Below are 21,824 nucleotides of genomic sequence, written 5' to 3' on the forward strand. Positions count from 1 at the left end.
TATATATATATATATATATATATGAATCTATGAATTCTATTCTATGGTTATTGATCTTTATCATTAGGCTATGATATAAATTAATTTTTTTTTTAGGGATAATTACAGTAAACCCACCTGTGGTTAGGCCCATTTTCACTTTGCCTACCTGTGGTTTAAAACTTTACACTTTGTCCACCTAAACTTCAATCTGTTACCCACCTCCCCCTCAAGACGTTAGAAAAACACATTTTTAGGAAAAAACAAACATAACAAAAATAAAAAAAGTTAGGGGTTTAATTGCTTAAGAACTTCTATAAGAACAAAGTGGGTTGTAACTGCAACAACGACATCAAAGAAAACAAATCAAAGTGATACTCCTGGATGGGTGTTCTAGTAACAACCCACATCCGTTGGGCTTGCAAATTAGTGACAACTTTATGTGTTCCACTCATACTCTTCAATTCATGCGCCTCATCATAAATTACCCGCCACCACACAACCCTGTCCACAGCAGAACACTTTTGTTTTTTACGGTCGTCATCGAGAAGAGTAGAATATGTCGTTAACACTATATCGTTATTGTGAAGAACTTCAAAATCATCGGTTTTATCCTTTCCATTATATTGATACACCCTGAAACTTCCTAGAAAACAATGTTCTTCTATCTATGTTAACCAATCCGAATACACAGAATCTGGACACACGATTAGAGTTGTCTTTCTGACAAAATCACTACAAGGGTTCTCAGTAACACGACCATTCTCCTCATTCACCACCTTATCAAAACCAATTAAAGATAAGAGACTCAACGTCTTACCCAAATCTGATTCATTTGCGAAAATTCCTCCCCGCAAAACTCGATAAATTTTTAAAACCGAATCATTCAAACTGTTTGAGAAAGACCCATCATTCTCCTCCTTCCAAAATAGAAGTAAATCTTCTGATCTTTTCCTTTCAACCAACCAAAAAAGAGCTTCTTTTGGATGTAGATAAAGTTGAGCTTTTATGACATGTTTAGGGCTTCTAGAGCTTCCAACTTTCTTAGGCTATGGCCAAACAGCATGTCCAAAATTCCACTCTTGGCATCATCATCATCAATTGGAAACAACTTCAACCCATTATCAGAAAAATACAACTTCAAGGTCTGAATGGGTGTTCCAGTAACCGAGGGTTGTTATTGGAACACCCATTCAAGAGTATCACTTTGGTTTGTTTACTTTGTTTTTATAGAAGTTCTTAAGCAATCAAAACCCTAGCTTTTTTATTTTTGTTATGTTTGTTTTTCCCTAAAAATGTGTTCTTTTTAACGTCTAAGGGTGAGGTGGGTAACGGATGGGTAATGGATTGAAGTTCAGGTAGGCAAAGTGTAAAATTTTAAACCACGAATAGGCAAAGTGAAAACGGGCCTAACTATAGGTGGATTTACTGTAATTATCATTTTTTTTATATATATATATTTATGTTGGAGTAATTCAACGCATGTTCCTCATTCAAGTATATAATAAGATTTTATCAAATGAGCTAATTGGAATTCACCACCATTCAACTATTATTAAAAGCCCTTTCTAAAATAAAATATATATATATATATATATATCAAAACTAGATTTATCAACATATTTTAGAGAAGTGCAACATTCACAATATTTTCACAACAAATCATAAGTGGTAAGTTATTATTGATTCTAATTTAAATTCCCAACATATATTACTTTTTTTCCCCCACCCGTAACAATTAATAACAACCTGTCACTTAAAATTCGTTGTAAAAATGTTGTAGATATAACATTTCTCTATATTTTATCTATATAATTGGAATAGAGCTCCTTATTTTTAAAAGTAAATTGAATAATTTAAATCACTTAAAAAAAACATATTTTTGTTTTTAGTGTTCACTTTTTTATACGAAAAATGCTACGTTTACAGTGGTGGCTCTACATGAAAGCCAGGGTGGTTATAAGACCATTCTGACTTGTAAAAAAATGTATATATACACTTGCCAAAAGAATATTATATGCTAAACTAACCTATTGTGACTACTCTAATAAAAATTTTGAACATTTGTACTTGAGAATTACAAAAAATTGGGTTCAACAAAAATAAGAGTAGTACTACATTCACAACATTTTCACAATAATTTTACAACAAATCTAATGTAGTAAGCTGTTACTGATTCTAATTTGGGCCAAAGACTAATATTATTTTTTTACCCACCAATAATAGCTCTTTGCATAAGATTTATTGTAAAAATGTTATGGACATAGCATTACTCCAAAATTAATTCTACCTCCAAATATAATTCTTAATCCCTGTTTTTTTTAAAGCTTAAATAACAATAATAAATATTAGATCAAATAACAACAAACATAAACCAAACAAAAACAAGATAAGACCAAACAACAAGAAGTGAAAAAATTATTCAATAGAAAGCCTATTATAAAACAAAAGGATAAAATTTATAGCTTGTTCAATCTATTCAATAAAAATAATTTCTAATTTCATTTTTTTTAAAATTGTACCAATAAAAATATTGTGGTAATTTAAATTTCTTAGTGACCACCTTAAAAAATTCCAAGAGTCGCCACCGTACGTTTATAATATTTTCACAACATATCTTAAGTGGCAAGTTATTAGCTATTGACAAAAAATTAATTTAAGTGGTAAACTTAAATTAAAAGTAATAATAACTTGCTATATAAAAGTTATTATGAAAATGTTTTGGACAGTAGGTATCATTAACTCTTTTTATACTTCCAAAAATAATCTCATTATCTAACTCGAAAGAGGCTTAATAAAAATTCAAAATAATGAATATATAAAAGTGAATTTGAAAATTTCAAAACACCCAAAACCCAAAACCCACGGCACCATCTACTACCCCTTCTTCAAGTTCATTTATCCTAACCTTTAGCCTTTAATTAAAGGGATAAATTACTTTAAGACTATATCATAATGATACTCAACCTTAAAAAATTACTCAACCACTGCCGACTCACAACGAACACAACCTGCCACAATGACCATAATATTATTTTTCTCAAAAAAAGAATGACGATAATATTATGAAACCGGGAAATATATGATACTAGAAGTGTTTTTTATGTTATATTTTTAATTTTTAATATATAGAATGTTACTAGTATGGTATATATAGTAGTTTACTATGTTGCTTATTAGAACTAAAATTAGAAACGGCTCTGTTTTATTTATTTTATTTATGGCAGTTTGGGAGAGAATGAGAATTACGTAATGGAGTTCGTGGACATAGTACACCTAATATGGTGTTTAGGTAAAGACGGTTATTTCAGTAAATGTTGAAACATTAGGAACCTGTGAACATCAATTTCTCCTTGAAACAATTTACAGAAGTTATTGACTTGAAATTCTGTTTTTACTTGTTTGTGATTGAAAGAAAACTCATTCAAAATTCAGCCTTTTACTTCATCCACGCAACTGGCAACAAAGTCCCTTACTAGCCTATATTATTCTCTAATGACCCAATTGCTTACGATCTCAAAAAAATTGGAGGTGATGGTGATCATGACATATGGCATTTTGAAATCATCAGCAATACTAAATACAAAAATACTCTAAAAGATTTAAGGTTGAATATCAAGATAAGTTTAAAAGACTGGTTAAAATATATATGTATTTTGGAAATAATCTAGTATGTCTAAAAAATTTGTGATATTAGTGTTGTAATTTCAATATGTTGATTCAATCCCATTCCTGTTCAAACATCAACGTACGAGATGAGATGCACTCTCCACGAGTCATGAAGATTTTTTGAAAATTTTTTTTTTCTTAAAAAACACCAATTTCCCTAACTAACAAGAAGAGCAATGTCGTTCCTCAATTGTTCAGAAATAGCAAGAGTACCAGATCCAAAAATTCTATAGAGGAAAAGAATACTTGTTACAAGATCCAAAAAGTCTACCAACGATAACAAATTTAGCAGGGGCATGTGCAACACAATTAGCATCTCTCTTAACCCAACTAGATACACATCGGATAAGACCCCTCTACTAAGTGTGTGTTTGGATTGGGATAGAAAATTAAAATTATTTTACTATTCAGTTTATTTTTGCTACTATTTATGGGTCTCACTGCACTTTTTAGTACTATTTATGGGCCCCATTGTATTATTTCAACTAACTTTTACCTTTATCTATAATACTTTCAGTAATAAGTTTTCAGTTTCAATAAAATAAGTGGTATCCAAATACATCCTAAGCTCTATGACAATGAAGATGCAGATAGGAGAGACTAAGAATACATTGTATGGCCATACGTTAACCGCAAATTTAGCAAGGGTATGTGCTACACAATTAGCATCTCCCCTAACCTAACTAGAATACACACTTGACAAGACCTCTCTACTAAACTCTATGACAGTGAAGATGCGAATAGGAGAAGACTATTAAGAATACATTGTATGGCCACTTGAAGTGCATCTTAATATTTGTACCGCCAATGCATGTAAATTTCACTTAATTCAACTGGTAAAGTCCTTTGTCATTGAATGAGGAATTTGGATTCAAATCTTGTCCATATTCAAAACCAATTGATGTCTTGACTTATGACAATTAACTCAATTGATAAAATCTAATCTTGTCACTAAATAAAGAACTTGGATTCGAATCCTCCCTACACCAAACTCAATTGGTATTGTAGCTTAAGATAATTGATAAAAAGCAATCATCATGAAGTTGACGCAATGAGTTCAAATTCTTTATAAAAAAGATGTATAGCATTAGAACTAAGAAAATGATCAATTCTCCTATTTTTCAACCATATTTAATTTTTAGTTCCAAAAATTTTGGGTTCGGTTATGATACTTTGACAAACTAATTAAGATAGGTCACTTATATACTATTCCATCATAATTTTTATACAAAATTATTTGTCGCTTTCTTAAAAATTTGTATATTTTTTCGATTAATACTTTGGCAATTAATCCATCTACTTCTTTATGCCTAATCCGTCTAATTTTTAAAAGTGAACAAAAATTTATCCTGGAGGTGAAAAGAGCATCTATTCTTTTTTATTATTATTTATAATGAGTAATGCTATAACCACAAACTATTTTACAACATTTTTACAAACTATTAATATAGCAAATTCTTATTAATTATAATATGGGTCCACTACTAACATTACATTTACGTTTACTAATAATTATTTGAAAATTACTAAAACAACATCAGTAGTTTGTAAAAATATTGTAAAATAATTTTTGTATGTAGCATTACTCATTTATAATTAAGTAGTTAAGAGATTGATGATTTCCAATTGAGCTACGTAACAAGACCAAAAGACCACCCATTCTTATTCCATACCAATTCAATACGAACATAAGTCCTCCTTTCTTTTTTTATTTTTGGCTTAATTAGCAACATAAATATCAGTCTGACCGAGGGAAAACAAAATGTCAATTCTATATTAGTCTGAGTCATCGTTGTCAACAACTAATAAAAAAAAAATGAAATAAAAATTTGTTTTACTTGTTCACATCACCGTTCATCGGGTGCTTTGGTCACCTTTTTTTTTTTTCTTTTTTTTTGGGAGTAAATATATAGTCATATACAAGTATATATTATTAACTTGACGGAAAGTCCTACATCATAAATGAGTTCTTGTCAACCACTCTTTATCTGTAGAGTGGATCCCAAGAAAGGGCATATACAGCTGTGGAGGAATGAGAAACGCACAAAAAGATTCACAATATTTCTTTTATATAAGTTGAGTTGACAAAATTTTATTGATTTTCATATGAGTTCATTGCTAAAATCACATTTTTATCTATTATTAACAATTTTTCATGTCAATTGTGTCAATTTTTTTTGTATAAATAGATTTTTAAATAATGCAATATCAACAATATTTTTAAAATATTTTACAATAAATTCTATAATATAGAATTAATTATCATTAATATCATTTTTTACCTATCAATAATAACTTCATATCAAAAATTTGTTATGAAAATATTATTAAATTACGACGGAGTTAGCATTGTTTCTCATATACTACTCTCATAGTTGCGAGATACTCCCTCTTTTTTTTTTTTTTTTTTTCTTTTTATCTAAAAGTTGGGAGTAACTTTGGAATAGTCTTTAGGGATATTTGAGTCAAAAGTGATAAAGCGAGGTGGTGGCGTTTCAAGCTTGTGGGCCTTGGGCAGACTTTTAAGAATGGCCTTTGCCTTAGACAAAGAACAAGCCTTTGTCGTAGAGAAAAGGTCAATATTGTCTATTACTTCTCATTCCCATTGCTTTTTTTTTTTTTTTTTTTTTTTTTTTTTTTTTTTTGAGAGCAAGATATATAATATTCACTATATACCTATTTTTTAGAAAAATTCCTTATTATATATTATTATTATTATTTTGTCATGAATTTATATATTATATATTATTATTGACATCATCATTCAAAACTTTTAATATGGTTGTGATCGTAATAACGAGCAAGTCCAAGACTATTTGGCAGAGGACTCACTCTATAAATACCGCTCTTTGATCCATTCAATCCTAGTTGGTTTAAAGCTTCAACCTGCAGCGTCTCTCCTCGCTTCTCTTCTCTTCCCCTTTGTCTCAATATCTCATTGACTCCTCCTCTCTTTGCTCATTCATCTCTCTCTCTCTCTCTCTCTCTGCCTCCATGTCCATGCAGATCGGTTCTATGCTTCCAGCTCATAACACCAACCTCTTTCAGGCCGGACGTGCCAACTTCCAATGCCAAACCTCTCCACTAAACCCTTTAACAAGAAAACGAAACACATCATCCACCGAGTTAACTAAATTGCACATAGCTAACCTCGATAAGCTACTCCAAAAGCCAATCACACCAAACGACCCACAGCCATTTCTTAATGATTCCAGCAATGGATCAGCCGAAAACAAAGGAAGAGGTGTACTAGAAGGGCTTAACTTGGCTAGACTTTGGCCAGAAATGAAAGCAGCAGAAGAAATGTCACCAAGGCATCTGAACAGGCTTAAAAGACTCCTGTCAATGACAGCTGAATACTCTCCAAGAAACCATCTTGGTAGCAAATGGAGGGAATATCATGGTAGCAATGATTGGAAGGGCCTTCTTGACCCACTCGACGAGAATCTCCGCCGAGAAGTGGTGAAATACGGTGAGTATATACAAGCGGCTTATCATTCTTTCCACTCAAATCCGGCCATGTCCGCTGAGGAACCTCCTTTGCCCCGTCACGTGGCGTTGCCTGATAGGACCTATAAAGTGACGAAGAGTCTCTACGCCACCTCATCCGTCGGTTTGCCTAAATGGGTGGATGATGTTGCTCCGGATCTTGGCTGGATGACCCAGCGGTCTAGTTGGATCGGGTATGTTGCTGTTTGTGATGACAAGAGGGAGATTCAAAGGATGGGAAGGAGGGACATCATCATCTCCCTCCGAGGCACCGCCACGTGTCTTGAGTGGGTCGAGAATATGAGGGCACAATTGGTCCAAATTCCAGGTGACAATAACGATGATAATGATAACAATAACAATAACAACAACAACAATAATACCGACCCAAACCACGGACAAGCCAAGGCGGAATGTGGGTTCTTGAGCCTCTACAAGACTCGAGGAGCTCACGTGCCGAGCCTGGCTGAGTCCGTGGTTGAAGAGGTTCGAAGGCTCATGGAATTGTACAAGGGTGAGACCTTAAGCATTACAGTCACAGGTCATAGTCTTGGGGCAGCCTTGGCCTTATTAGTAGCAGATGAAATTAGTACATGTGCCCCAGACGTACCACAAGTTGCAGTTTTTTCTTTTGGTGGGCCTCGCGTGGGCAATAAAGCCTTTGCCGATCGCATCAATGCCAAAAACGTGAAAGTGTTACGAATTGTAAACTCCCAAGACGTAATCACTAGGGTCCCCGGGATGTTTGTGAGCGAAGAGCTTGGCCAAAAGCTGAGGAACTCAAAGGTCGCAGGGGTGTTTGACATGCTTGACAAAAACATGCCATTAGCATACTCACATGTCGGGGCAGAGCTACGAGTCGATACGAGAATGTCTCCGTTTTTGAAGCCGAATGCTGACGTGGCGTGTTGCCATGACTTGGAGGCTTACCTACACTTGGTGGACGGGTTCTTGGCATCAAATTGTCCATTTAGAGCAAATGCTAAACGTAGTTTAGTGAGGTTGCTAAAAGATCAGAAATCTAATGTGAAGAAATTATATACTAATAAGGCAGCCTTGAGATTGAATACTGATAGAGAGGCACTGCCAATGTCAATGTCCACTTGCTTGCCTAGTCCATCTTAATAAGTTCTATACATTCCTTAATTTGTAACATGGTACATACTTACAGAAAAAACTTCAAATAAGATGTCAAGTGTTATGATTTTATGGTTCTCTTTCACTTCTCATTCCAAATTAATTTTTTTTTGCACAATCTCAACATCTAATTCTTTTACAAACGAAGGATGATGATAAGGTCAAACTAGATGCATCATAAATTCATAATTAAAAATACTTCTGAGTGCTTGTCTGATACACTACATGTTTGTAGAATAAGAAATATTTGTTGAAATATTCATCTACTAAATTAAAAATGAAGCTTACGTTACCTTAACCAAATCAAAAACGAATCCTATGTGACCTTAACTAATATAGAATAAATTTTATTTAGTCAAATTTAATTTGGTAAAATTGATTAGACTCAAACATATATGGTAAGTCATGTTTTATCATCAATCTATGAAGTAGATCTTATTGTCTTAAAGGTAAGCTCCTTGCAATTTCAAGTACTCGGTTCCTCAGTTTAGCAAAAAGAGAAAGTACTCGGTTCCTCGTCTACTCAGTGATTTTGACATGTGTTTAATATGAATACGAGTGGCTTACCAAACACAAAAAAAACATTGGCTTGTTGTCGCTTTCGCCCATATATTAGTTAAATAATTAAGTAATCACTTACCTAAAAGACAAGTAAAAGAAGATTCTGGTCAGGGACCCATGGTGGTATCAATTTCCACAAAGAATAGCAAAACCTTTTCTTGTTGGATATATAAAAAGTAGTAATATATAAGTGGGTGTGGTAATAAAGACTGTGTTTGGTCGCCGTAAAATGTTTTTCGAAAAATACATATTTTTCGGAAATGCTAATTTCTGAAAAAGGAAAATATTTTTGTGTGTTTGGTTGCATTTCAAAAAATTTTCCGGAAAATATTTTCTGGTGTTTGGAAAAGAAGAAGGAAAACAAAAACCCAGAAAAACACAAGCCACAACCCAGAAAAATCGCGATCTCGCCGTCGCGAGATCGCGATCAACGTCGCGGTCTCGCCGTCACGAGATCGCGATCAACGTCTCGATCTTGCGACGGTGCGATCTCGCATTCGCGAGATCGCGCCGTCGATCGCGATCTCGATTCGGCGCGATCTTGCGAAGGCGAGATCGCGATCAACGGCATGATCTCGCGAACGACGCTTCGCAAGATCGCGCCGTCGATCACGATCTCGATCCGGCGCGATCTCGTCGATCGTGATCGTCAATCGCGCCGCTCGATCGACGATCGCGATCGTGCACCGCGCCGCTCGTCGGCGCGATCGTCCCTCTCTCTCTCTGATCTGGGCTCTCTCTTCTCTATCTCTCTCTCTCTCTTTTTCCGGAAGTGAATTGAAGTGAAAATGAAGGTAGAAATGGATTTCCGTGGTCAAAGGGAAAATTCGTGGTCAACCGGAAATCATTTTCCGGAAAATAATGTTTTCCGTGACAGCCAAACGCATGCATTTTCCGGAAAATCATTTCCGAAATCAATTTGAAGTCGATTCAAACGCAGCCAAAGTTAATAATGTACTGCGAAGTGACAAGACTCTTCACCCTTTGCTATGGGCGTGATAATAAAGTGCACTGCAAAGTGACTAGACTCTTCACCCTTCTCTAGACACTTCTGCATTTTTTTTGAGCACATTTTTTGAGCGCTTCATTAAAACAGTGATTTTATTATTATTATTATTATTTTTTAGGAAAGGAAAGTTAGTGATGTTAATTTATAATTTTATATATTATTATATTTTCAATAGTCACATACAATAGTTGAGGATTTGAATCTTAAACATCAGTTAAAAACAGTAAAATATGTTATTAAGCTCTTGGCAAGAGGGTATATAGTTATTGACATATTGCATATAAATAAACAAATCTAAACTATATAAGTCATTATGGAAAATCTTACTTATTCATTACAAAAAATCTTACTTATGATTTGAATGATCCTTTTAAGGTGATCATATTTAACTAACCCATCTCATATTGGCTAATGTGACAAATGATATCAAAGTCAAACTAATTAAAAAAATTAGAGTTTCAAATAAAAGGAGAATATTTATCTAACCCGTCTAATGTTGTTTTATATCTTTAGTTTTGATTTTTTATTTCATCAACTAGTTGATATTTGTGGTGGGCCTTTTGTGTTGTTGAGCTTTGGTTTCTCCTGTTGCACTGCAGCCCATAGATCTGAGGTAAGAAAGTTTGGGCTGGCCTAAATGAAACTCACTTTAGGTCAGTTTGTGCACAAGTCAAGCCATCCCAATATGGATGCGTTCTGGTGGAGGTATTGAGTGTACGGCGTGCCCACAGCAAAAACAACTATTACAGATGTTATAGTAGGAATACAATACGGTAGAATAACTAAAGTACTAAACAAATAGCATTAATACTTAAATAAGGGAAAATGCCTTGATAAAGTTACGACGAAATAATAACACTACAGCTAGTAGTTTAACTCACTTGGATTAAAGTTTCAAATCCATTTGTATTGCTATTCCTAGGAGCCTATTGGAATCATAATTATTGTCTTGGTAACGTTTTTTTTTTTTAAAAAAAAAAAAAAAAAAAAAAAACCCTTATGTGAAGATAGTTTTTGGTATTTTTGTATATTTTTTAGTATTAGAAAAAATGGGTTAAAAGAAAACTATCTCTTAACTTCTCTTACTTAGCTTAACACGAGATAGAGTTGTTTTTTGCTAAAATTTTTTAGAAAACAACTCTGTCTCATATGAAGCTAAAAAAAATAAATAATAATAATAATAATAATAATAAAAAAACTTTATCTCAGGCGAAACTATATAAGAGAAATCAAGAGATAGTTTTCTAACTCATTTTAAAGTTGTTATCAAATATAGAAAAATAAAATAATTTAAAAAAAAAGTTCTTTGGAAAATAATTTATTTTCCATAAAATGTTAATGTCGAAAAAATCAACCCTAGTGATCTTGTTGTATTAATTGAGGCGATATCAACGGAGTTGCTCGATGCTGGTTGGATTTTCTCTCTAGAGAAATTCCTCCAGGTCGTGGCATTGGCGTCCCTTCCTCGAAAGGAGAGTGTGTCCCTTGTAGTAACATTGTTACTGCAAAGCTAGAGGTTTTTTTTCTTTTAGGGGCTCAGGGAAACATTGCATGTGTGTCCTGAGTTTCTTAGGCATGGAAGATTTAACAAAGCACTGGAGCTCCCTATCTCTTTCGGAAAGAGAGGGCTCTGGTCTACGCCTAAGAAGTTACCAGGCCATTACTGATCATGGTATAGTAGCAAGATTCCTAACTAAATGTCCTATAAACATAGATGCCATCGCCAACACCTTCACCCCTCTTTGGAGATCCAAGTCGGGTTTCAAGGTCAAGAGTAGCAACGATCATGTCGTTCTTTTCTCGTTTGACAACAAAGCAAAAGTGGATTGTATTCTCTCCGCAGAGCCTTGGAGCTTCGACAAGCATATCATGGTTCTCTCCCGTTACGACAAGGACATCTTAGTTAAAGCCTCATAACTAATAAAGGTTCCATTTTGGGTCCAAGTATTTGACATCCCGCTATGTTTCAAACATAGAGAAATTGCAGAACAAATATGTGAACCAATAGGATCGATTCTACACCCTAACGAAGCTACGAAGTGTGATGGTGGTAGTTTTCATAAGAGTCCGTGTGTTGATGGACATCTCTCAGCAACTATGCAAGGGCTAGCTGATAACCTTGGATGATGACAAGTCTTATTGGGTTTCTTTTAAATATGAAAGGCTTCCCAACCTTTGTTATTGGTGCGGCTGTCTCACGCATGACAACCGAGACTGCGAGGGTAGCCTCAATCTCGATGACCAGCAATTCAGATCTTGGCTCAGAGCTTCTCCCTTCAACACAACAAGGAAGAAAGTGGTCTCGATCCCGAGATTTTTTGTAAAGAAAAAACAGGGTAGCGCCAACCCCTCCACCACAACCTCACCTAACACCATGCCACCAAATGGAATATTAGTCCTCCTCAAATCCCACTTCTCCTCCCCTGAGGCCATTAAATGTGAGCACCAAGAATTGAGGGAGCGTATCTGTCAGCGTATCGGATTTCACTCATTGAGGTTTATTGGACAGCTCCAACGAGGTATCAGTGCCAAAGTCCTCGAATCGCGATGACTTCGAGAAGACGCTACAAGAGTTGGACAGCGAAATTCACGAGTATGTTAAGGTGGCTGAAGAAAATGTGGACTTAAGTGCTCACTTATCCACCACTGACTAGGCCCACTCGGCCTAAACAAACCTCCCCTCAGGCCCATCCATTAAGATCCCTCTGATGCAACCCACAAAACCCACTCCACTAAGGGACTATTCAAACATGGATTTGGATCAAAATAACCCCAAACCCCATTCAGATAGTAAATTGCTGAGAATATAAAGACCTACTCTCGCCAAAGATAGTTATACCTCTAAAGCTATGTTAGGTAAGCGCACTCCTCTCACTCCTTTAGATTCTCCCATACCATACAAATGCAGAGCCATTCCTAGCACTGCACAAAATGAAAATTGCCCACCAATGGCGAGGGCTAATCTTCAGCCTCGCCGAGGGAGATGAGTTGGCTCTGCTGGAATGTGCGTGGCCTTGGGAACCTACACACACTCCAAAAACTTGAGGTAGTCACTCGGGCACAAGATCCTGCTGCCCTGTTCTTGGCCAAAACTTAGGCAGAAGGGCTAGGCTTCGACGATTGTCTGCTGAATTGAAGTTTAATCATTGTTGGGTTAGACCAAGTGCAGGGAAGACGGGTTGTTTAGTTTTACTTTGGAAGAACTCTATTCGCGTAGAAGTAGTCTCGTTATCTTCGAATCACATTGATGCTTTAGTTGGTGTTAATCCCGATGAAAAGTGGAGATTCACTGAGGTTTATGGCTTTCTAGACTCGGCTAGGAAACATGAAACCTGGTCTCTTCTCTGTAGCCTTCACCTTCGGTTCACTCTCCCTTGGTTATGCATTAGGGATTTTAACGAGCTTCTTTGGTCTCATGAAAAACTGGGCCTTGGTCCCATGAAAAACTGGGCCTTGGTCCCAGACAAGATTGTTTGATGAAAGGGTTTCGAGATGACCTAGATGAGTGCAGTTTTATGGACCTTGATTATGTTGGTGGTAAGTTCACTTGGAGGGGCAAACAAGATGGTGGGTTGGTTTTAGAAAGACTTGATAGGGCGGTAGCCACCCATAGTTGGTTTGCTCGCTTCCCGGGCTCCAAGGTTCAACACCTCCACACCCACCCACTCCTCTGATCATAAGGCTATTCTAATCAAACCGGAAGGTATTACTCCTCCCCCAAATTGCCCCTTCAAATTTGAACAAATGTGGCTTAGGGAAGGAGGGTGTAGTGATACAATGAACAAGGCGTGGGGGTTAACATCCCAGAATGCCAATATGCTTTTGGTTGCTAGGAAGATACAAATTTATGGGGAAAAGCTTACAACATGGAGCCAACAGTCTTTTAGTAGCATTAAAAGACAAATTGAAAAGAAAGGTAAACTTCTTACCAAAACCGAAATTGATGCAGCTAATGGGAAAGTTGATTATGAGTTGGTTAAAGCTTTAAGAGTATAAGTTAACGATCTTCTTGATAAGGAGAGCCAAATGTGGCAATAACGTTCGAGATCCCTTTTCCTCAAGTGCGGGGATCGAAACATAAGCTATTTTCACAATAAGGCCTCCCACAGATTTTAAAGAAATAGAATTGTAGGTTTGAGGAATGCTTCTAATTTGTGGTGTACTGAGGACAACTTGATCAGAAATATTGCATGTGAGTTCTACCAATCCCTGTTCACCTCATCCTAGCCATTGGATTTCTCTGTGATTCTGGAGGCAATCAAACCTTCAGTAACTAAGGACATGAATGCTTGGATTCTCAAGCCTTTTCTCAGGGAAGAAGTTGAAGAGGTTGTCAAGCAGATGGAACCCATTATTGCCCCGGGCCCTGATGGTATGCCTCCCTTGTTTTATTAATCTTTTTGGTCTCTAATTGGTGAGGATATTACCTCTGTTGTGCTTGACTGTTTGAATAACTGCAAAATTCCTAAAGAAATTAACTGTACCGATATCACCCTGATTCCTAAGGTCAAATCCCCTGAGCTTATCACTGATTTTAGGCCGATCAGCCTATGTAATGTTGTGTATAAAATAATTTCAAAAGTCCTTGCCAACAGACTTAATGACGTACTCCCCTTGGTAATATCAGAGAATCAGAGTGCCTTTCAGGCAGGTAGGGTCATCACTGACAATATCCTGATGGCATTCGAGACACTTCATTACATGAAACATCACCAATCAAGCAAATCAGGCTTCATGGCCCTAAAGCTCGACATGAGCAAGGCCTATGATCAAGTTGAGTGGGCTTACCTAGAGGCTATTGTGATGAGAATGGGTTTTGCTAGGAGATGGGTTGATCTTATCATGGAGTGCATTACGACTGTCAGCTATTCTATCCTTACTAATGGCGAACCATCCCTAGTCATCCACCTCTCAAGAGGCCTTTGCCAGGGTGACCCATTGTCACCATATCTATTCCTCATATGCTCTGAGGGCCTTCACAGCCTATTACATCAGGTGGCTTAGTCCAAGCAGATCCGGGGAATGTCCATTTGCAAAAAGGGCCCTCAGTTGACCCACCTATTTTTCGTTGACGATAGCTTGGTCTTTTGTAGAGCCTCCCTTGATGAATGCCATAGAATTCAAGATTTGTTGGACTGTTATGAGAAGGCCTCGAGCTAGCAGCTGAATCGCAACAAAACGGGCTTATTCTTCAGCAAATCTACCCCTCCCCTTATTCTTGGTCAGATCAAAGAGGCTCTAGGTGTTCAAGAGATCAAACAGTATGAAAAATACCTTGACCTTCCTTCTTTAGTAGGCAGAAAAAAGAAGGCAAGTCTCCTTTACATCAAGGACCGAGTCGAGGCTAAGCTTCAAGGGTGGAAAGAACAACTTCTTTCCTAAGCGGGTCGTGAAATTCTCCTCAAAGACGTCATTCAGGCAATTTCCACCTTCGCCAAAAGCTGTTTCAAGCTCCCAGTTACCCTTTGCAATGATATTGAGGCCTTGATTAGGAAATTCTGGTGGGGTCAGAAAGGTAATCAGAGAAAGGTCCATTGGACCAAGTGGAGCTCACTATGTCACCCAAAAAGCTTAGGTGGTTTGGGCTTCAAAGAACTCCAGAAATTTAACGATGCCATGCTAGCAAAACAGGTATGGTGGCTGATGGACAACAAGACCTCTCTGTTTTATAGATTCTTTGAAGCTAAATTCTTTCCAAACGGCTCCATTCTTGATGCCAAAGAAGGCAATGGCTCTTTCACCTGGAAGAGCATTTTAAAGGGTAGAGAGGTGATCAAAAAAGGTGCGCAATGGATGGTGGGAAATGGGTCTCTAATCTGAATTTACCATGAAAATTGGCTTCCGAAGCCTTATATTAAAAGAGTGGTGTCTCCAAGGGACTTTCTTGGCAGTGATGCTTGTGTCTTTGTGCTAATTGATAGGGATCAATGTTGCTGGATGAATGAAAAAATCCTCAACACTTTCTTGCCACACAAAGCGGCTATGATCTAATTAATTTCACCCAGCCTTAGGGATTGTGAGGATTACATTTTTTGGCCGCACACTCTAGACGGTGCATACTCTGTCAAGTCTGGGTATAGAAGGCTTATGGAGGAAGTGTTGAATGGGGAACCTTCAACCTGGGATTTGTCACTGACTAAGAGCCTTTGGAAGGGAGTATGGAGACTACAAGTCCCCAACAGGGTCAAAATAGTTTTATGGAGAGCCGGGACTAATTCACTGCCCTTAAAAGCTAATCTTAAAAAAAGGAAAATTGTTAATGATGACCTCTACCCGGGGTGTAATCTCAAGAGTGAGTCCACGTTCCACGCTCTTTGGTCGTACACTGAGCTTTCTCTAGTTTGGGATGTCAAATTTGCTTGGTTGAAGAAGAAAACTAGAAATTGCGAGTCGATGTTGGAAGTCATTCAATGCTGCCATGATCACGGTGACCACCTGGATCTGTTGGCCATGATTGTGTCGCTGCTTTAGGTTCGCAGGAACAAGCTCCATGTAGGTGAGAGAGTGGACCCTTTGGCTAAAATCAATGCCTTGGCCATGGAGACCTTCAGGAGTATGAAAGGGCAATTGGGCATCCCCAACCAACCACGAAGCCAGCAATTACAACTTGTTGGTCTCCTCCTCCAATGGGTTGGGTGAAAGTCAATTTTGACGAGGCAACATTCAAAGAAAAGAATTTAGCCAGTTTGGGAGGTATTATTCGTAACAACAGAGGTCTTGTCATGGCTACTTTTACACAAACTATTCCACTGCCTATATTAGTAGAGATGGTGGAAGTGTTGGCAACGCGTAGTGCCATTGGTCTTGTGCAAGAACTTAGTCTAAATTAGGTGCAAGTTGAAGGTGATTCGACAATCATTATCAAGGCTCTATCTAAGGGTGGTATAGGCTCCTCAAGTTTCAGGCATATCATCAAGGACATCATCTCACTTTCCTCTACCTTTCAGTGTGTATCATTTTGTCATACCCGTAGGCAAGGGAACAGGGTAGCGCATAGTTTAGCAAGGTCAGCTTGTAAGTTTTCCTCTTTCCAAGTCTGGATGGAGGAGACTCCTCATGAGATTGATTCTGTGTTCTCGTCTAAAATTTCTTAATGAAATATCTCTTCCCCCCTCTTTTTGAGGTGGTTTCTCAACCAAAAAAAAAAAAAAAATTGACACGATATCAAGTACGAGTGATCAATCCTTCATTTTTAAGTTTTGGTATGACCTCCTATGAATCCGAGACGAAAAAGGCCTAAATTTTTGTGCTTTCCCCTTGCTCTATAGTTATTAGGATACAAGCTCCCTTAGTGAGGGATTTTTTCTAAGTTGTGGCAAGTCCATGGAGGCTTTCAAGAAGTTCCTGCACCTTAGCTCATTTGGATGTACCTTATACTTCAACCCTTAGGAGATTGGAACATAAAGCTGTACTTTTTTGTTAAACCTATCCAAGCCATTTTTGCCGAAAAGGGCACAAGACTTCCAAATTTTGTTAAGATTTTGGTGTGATTGGGCAGCTGAGCTGATATCTAACTCTTGCGCAACATTTCCAACATCCTACCCCATTACTTACTAAGTTTGCTCTGCCAACCACGCTGCCTATTTTAAGAAGATTTTCTTTGGTTTGTTAGTCTATCTATGAGAATTCCACTTGTTGAAGGTTAGATGATCAACATTGTATTGCTTTAAAATTTTTTTTAAAAAAAAAAAAAAAAGGAGAAAGGAATGCCAAAGGAAGGAGGAGACAAAGTCAATAGGGACTTGGAAAATTACCTCACCTAAAAAACTATAATCAATTCACCTTATAGCAAACACCCAAAGTTAAGACTTGAGCATTTCCAATACCTCCATGACCCACCCATGTTGTTATTGTTTTAGTTGCGGCTCCATGGTTACTATAGCCATATAAGAGGTGTAATAACTATATACCCTTTAAACATTGATGTATCGTGATTAAAATCCTTTAGGATAGCTTTATTGTAGAGTTTCTAGAATCTTATCTAGCCATTTTGAAATGAGTGAATTAGATTGTGCCATGTTATTAACAATATATATATATTTTTTTGATATCTTATTAACCATTTAAATAGATACCAAAATTGTGATAGTTGATGTTTATTTAATGTTGATGATATAGCAAAATCTATTCAACTCATTTCAAAATTGATGAATAGGATTTTAGTAACATCATGCTAGAGTTACCCTAGAATTTTTGGAGGACCCTAATCTAATGTATCAATTCCAATCTATGACCAATTTAATTGTTTGGAGTGGTACATTGGTACTTTGATTGAGCCAAGGATGCAATGGCCAATTTAACCTCTCTCTCTCTCTCTGATCATGAGAGTAGAATACCGTATTTTAAAATAACACGTGTAAAATACAACCAGTCTAGGGACATGTTTATAGAAATTGAAACTTCGGGTCTGTTTGGATAGAACTTATTTTGCTGAAATTGAAAATTGAAAACTGAAAACTGAAAACACTGTAGCAAAATAATTTTTAAATGTGTGAATAGTACCGTGAGACCCATTTTTAATGAAAAAGTTGCTGAAAAGTATAATTTGTGGGTCCGTAAACAGTGCACGTATACACTGTTTACTGTGGAAAGTCAACATTTGTGGTTACTGTTCAATGAACAGTGCATGAACAGTAACCGCATTACTCCAAAACGCGTGAAAAAAAAAAAAAAAAAAGAACGAAAACGCAGCTTCACAAATGCAGACGCAGCTTTAGTGGAATCCAAACGGACACTTCAATTAAAAAGTTGAAGGAGAAAATTTTCTTTTCATCCCTCAAATACATTCTAGGTTCTATTTTTGTCCCTAGAAATTTAAAATTTTATACTTTTATTATTTCGTCCACTCTTGTTAAGTTTCAGCGAATTTTTTTTTTTTTGATGGAATGACGAAATGAGTAACACTTTATATTTCCAATTACAAAAATATAACTTTTTAAATTGAAGGGATTGAAACAGAACATTTACTATATTTTAATTTTCAAGAACAAAAAAATATTCTTGCCAAAATTGAATTTGATTTTAGAAAAATAACAAGAGGAAATTTGCATATTTTCAATAATTAATGGGACATTACAACTCTTGTTTAAGCTTGGGGAGTCAACTTGTAATTAGCTAATTTTTTTTAAAGTTGACTAACAGCTAATTGATTGGTCTTTTTTTTTTTGAGGGAAAGGATTTTGTCTAATAAAGTAAATATAAAAAATGAAGTAAATGTAAAAAATAAAAAAATAGCATAGGAATTTGAAATAAAACCGGAAAAAAATAAATAAAAGGAGCCATTCGGTCTATTTCAACTTATAGACTTATAGGTCTATAATGGAACAAAGAATACATTTTGAAAAAAAATTGAAATTTCTATTAAAAAGTTGAAGGTTGAAATTTTCTTTTCATTCCTCAAATAAAATTCTAGGTTCTATTTTATTGTCTATAAATATATATTATATAATATCAAGCGATAACAAATTTCAATGAAAGTCAATGGAATAATAGGAGTCATTGTCTCCTAGTACTTAGAGGGAGGAGTGGTTCGAGCGATAGTTTGAATAAGATCCATACAGTACATGTGGTATTATTTATTGTTGTCATGTGACGTGGAGATGATGAACTTACACTGGAGATCCCATTTTAGCAACAAAGAAAGAAACAGAGAAAAGTCAATAGAATAGCAAAATGAGTAAATGCATGAAAAAATTAACGGGACTCAACTTGAATTTGATTAATGGGACCCAGCAACAAAAAAAAGAAAAGTCAATAGAATAGGATAGAATAGATTATATTTCAATTTTCAAGAATGAAAAAAAAAAAAAAAATCTTTGCCGAATTTGAATTTGATTAAAAGCATAACAACAATAGGCAATTTGCATATTTTCAATAATTAATGGGACTCAGCTTGTAATTAAAATTTAAAAAACAAAAGTTGACTAAAAGTAACGGCTATTTGGTTCTTTTTTTTTTTTTTTTTTTTTTTTTGGGGTTAGGGAACGACTTTTCTGTTAAATGTTTATTGGGGAATATTTTCTCTCACTAAAATTATGTTAAAGGATATTTGTATTTTAAAAAGTAAGAAAAATTAAAATTTTAAAAAACAGTACATAAAAACTAAATTAAAAGCTGAACTGTTTATATGATGATGCCAAATAGACATTAACTTAAAAAAAAAAACATAGGAGTAAAAGTTTGATAAAAAAAAAAAAAAAAAAAAACTGAAAACAATTGGAAGGATAAGAAATTAAAGGAAATAAAAAAGAAAAGCTAAAAAAAAAAAAAAAAAAAAAAAACGTTTCGGTTCGTTTTAAACTTATAGACTTGTAGGTCAGCTTTTTCTCGTTAGGTGACCTAAGTTAACGGCTTGCTCTCAGTCTCCGGTTCGACAGTCCTCAGAACCGAAACAGCCAAATCCTCCGGTGGATATCCGACCCGGTAAGCCTCTTCATCATATATATAATTTAATTGAATTTGCTGTTTCAGTGTGAATTATGACTCTAATTATGTTTCTGATAATAGTAAATACTGATACAGTTCTGACATGCCTAACACAAGATAGGAATTTAGGAATTCTAACTATGCGAATTCAGGTTTTATCGATAAATCTGGTAAAAAAAAACATTGGAATTCGAAAATTTTCGGATGTGGGAGGTTGTTGCTCTATTTTTTGTTTGTTGAAATTTGATTACTACTAAATTTCTGTTATAGTTGAGGTTTGTTTGATGCAAACGAGGTTTTTATTATAGCTGTTGGGGTGTTTGAGGTCGGCTAGGTAAATTTGTTTTTGCAATTCAGTTATTTTTAGGGTTTTGCCGTGGGTAATGCTGATGTTGCAGTCCTAGATGCCAACATTTTGTGTTAATTTTTTTAGCTCTTGCTTTTAGTGTAATTTGTGTTTACTAGGGTTTCGTCGCCTAGTGCGCTTTTGTAATGGAGGTTATTTTTTTTATGAACGGAAATCATAATATATGAAACATGAGACTGAAGGTCTGCATTAGTACAAAACAGATTACAACTTAGCTAAGAATAGAAACATGAACTCCTCAAAGTCGACACAACATTATGTTTTGCAGGGAATCCTTAAAACTTCCCCCACCCCGGGACCCTTCTAAATCTCTCATAATTCCTTGTAGAATTCAAGATACTGTCTTTAGAGAGGATTTTACAGCCACAGACATTGAGCATTTCTTTGAGGGTAGTCTCAAACAATTGCTACTGTAGAAGGTAATTGGATAAATTGTTTATTGAGAGGAATATTTCATTAGCTTTAATACACATGTATTATTTATGGGTTAATCCCACCATACAAAATGACCCAATTGCACTCACAACTTAAAACAATATTGGTCATGTGTTCGTAGTAAGGAGAGATGGTTGGCATCTCCCCTGATGGGTGACCTCTTGGGAAGCCCTCATGTTTGCACCTCTTTTTAGATTTATCAAAAAAAAAAAAAAGGTCTTAACACTCACTCACTACAGTATTAGTCATAACACTCTCATTAAAGTTGGAGTATAGGTATCATATAACCTCAAATTTTTACATAACAAGTCTTAATGAGTCCTGCACAACAACTTGAGCCCTTGTGGAGACATATGGGGTAGGAATCAGACCACTTTCCTCTCTTCCTTGAACATGATGACAATCTACCTCTATATGTTTGGTCCAGTCATAGAACACTAGGTTGAAAGTGATGTGAATTGTTGCTTGGTGGTCACAGTACATAGTCATGGACAATTGTACTATAAAACTCAATTTGTCTAGATAATTCTTGATCAACATAAGCTCGCATGATGTGTGAGTCATGGCTCTATATTTAGTCCATGCACTAGAATGGGACACAACAATATGTTTCTTACTTTTCTAGGTGATTAAGTTTTCTCGTATCTGATGGTGATCATATTCGATCTAAATTTATAAAAAGCCTCTACACGCAAACGACTATTGGTTCTATATACTCCATGACCAGAATGAGCCTTAATATATCTCACAACA

General features: G+C 35.8%; 2 protein-coding genes and 1 pseudogene across 3 annotated transcripts in view; all 3 read left to right on the forward strand.

The window, feature by feature from the left end:
• Positions 1 to 6,503: 6,503 nt before the first annotated feature.
• Positions 6,504 to 8,344, forward strand: LOC115971838 (phospholipase A1-Ibeta2, chloroplastic). Its single transcript, XM_031091912.1, has one exon. The coding sequence runs from the start codon at positions 6,643 to 6,645 to the stop codon at positions 8,260 to 8,262; it is 1,620 nt and encodes a 539-aa protein (XP_030947772.1). The 5' UTR covers positions 6,504 to 6,642; the 3' UTR covers positions 8,263 to 8,344.
• An 11,811-nt stretch (positions 8,345 to 20,155) lies between these two features.
• Positions 20,156 to 21,824, forward strand: part of LOC115971021 (polycomb group protein EMBRYONIC FLOWER 2-like) — a 30,723-nt gene continuing 29,054 nt past the window's right edge. Inside the window, exon 1 of one of the 2 annotated variants that reach the window (XM_031090687.1) lies at positions 20,156 to 20,266. The gene's annotated coding sequence lies outside the window, so the exon portion shown is untranslated. The remainder of the gene's footprint in view (positions 20,267 to 21,824) is intronic. The other variant, XM_031090686.1, reaches the window with a different exon arrangement.
• Positions 21,183 to 21,263, forward strand: LOC115972659 (annotated as a pseudogene).

Source organism: Quercus lobata, chromosome 12, assembly GCF_001633185.2.
Source record: "Quercus lobata isolate SW786 chromosome 12, ValleyOak3.0 Primary Assembly, whole genome shotgun sequence".
NCBI classification, from domain to species: domain Eukaryota; kingdom Viridiplantae; phylum Streptophyta; class Magnoliopsida; order Fagales; family Fagaceae; genus Quercus; species Quercus lobata.

Excerpts from the sequence above, each read along its gene's own strand:
- LOC115971838 (XM_031091912.1), top strand. The coding sequence starts at position 6,643 with ATGTCCATGCAGATCGGTTCTATGCTTCCAGCTCATAACACCAACCTC.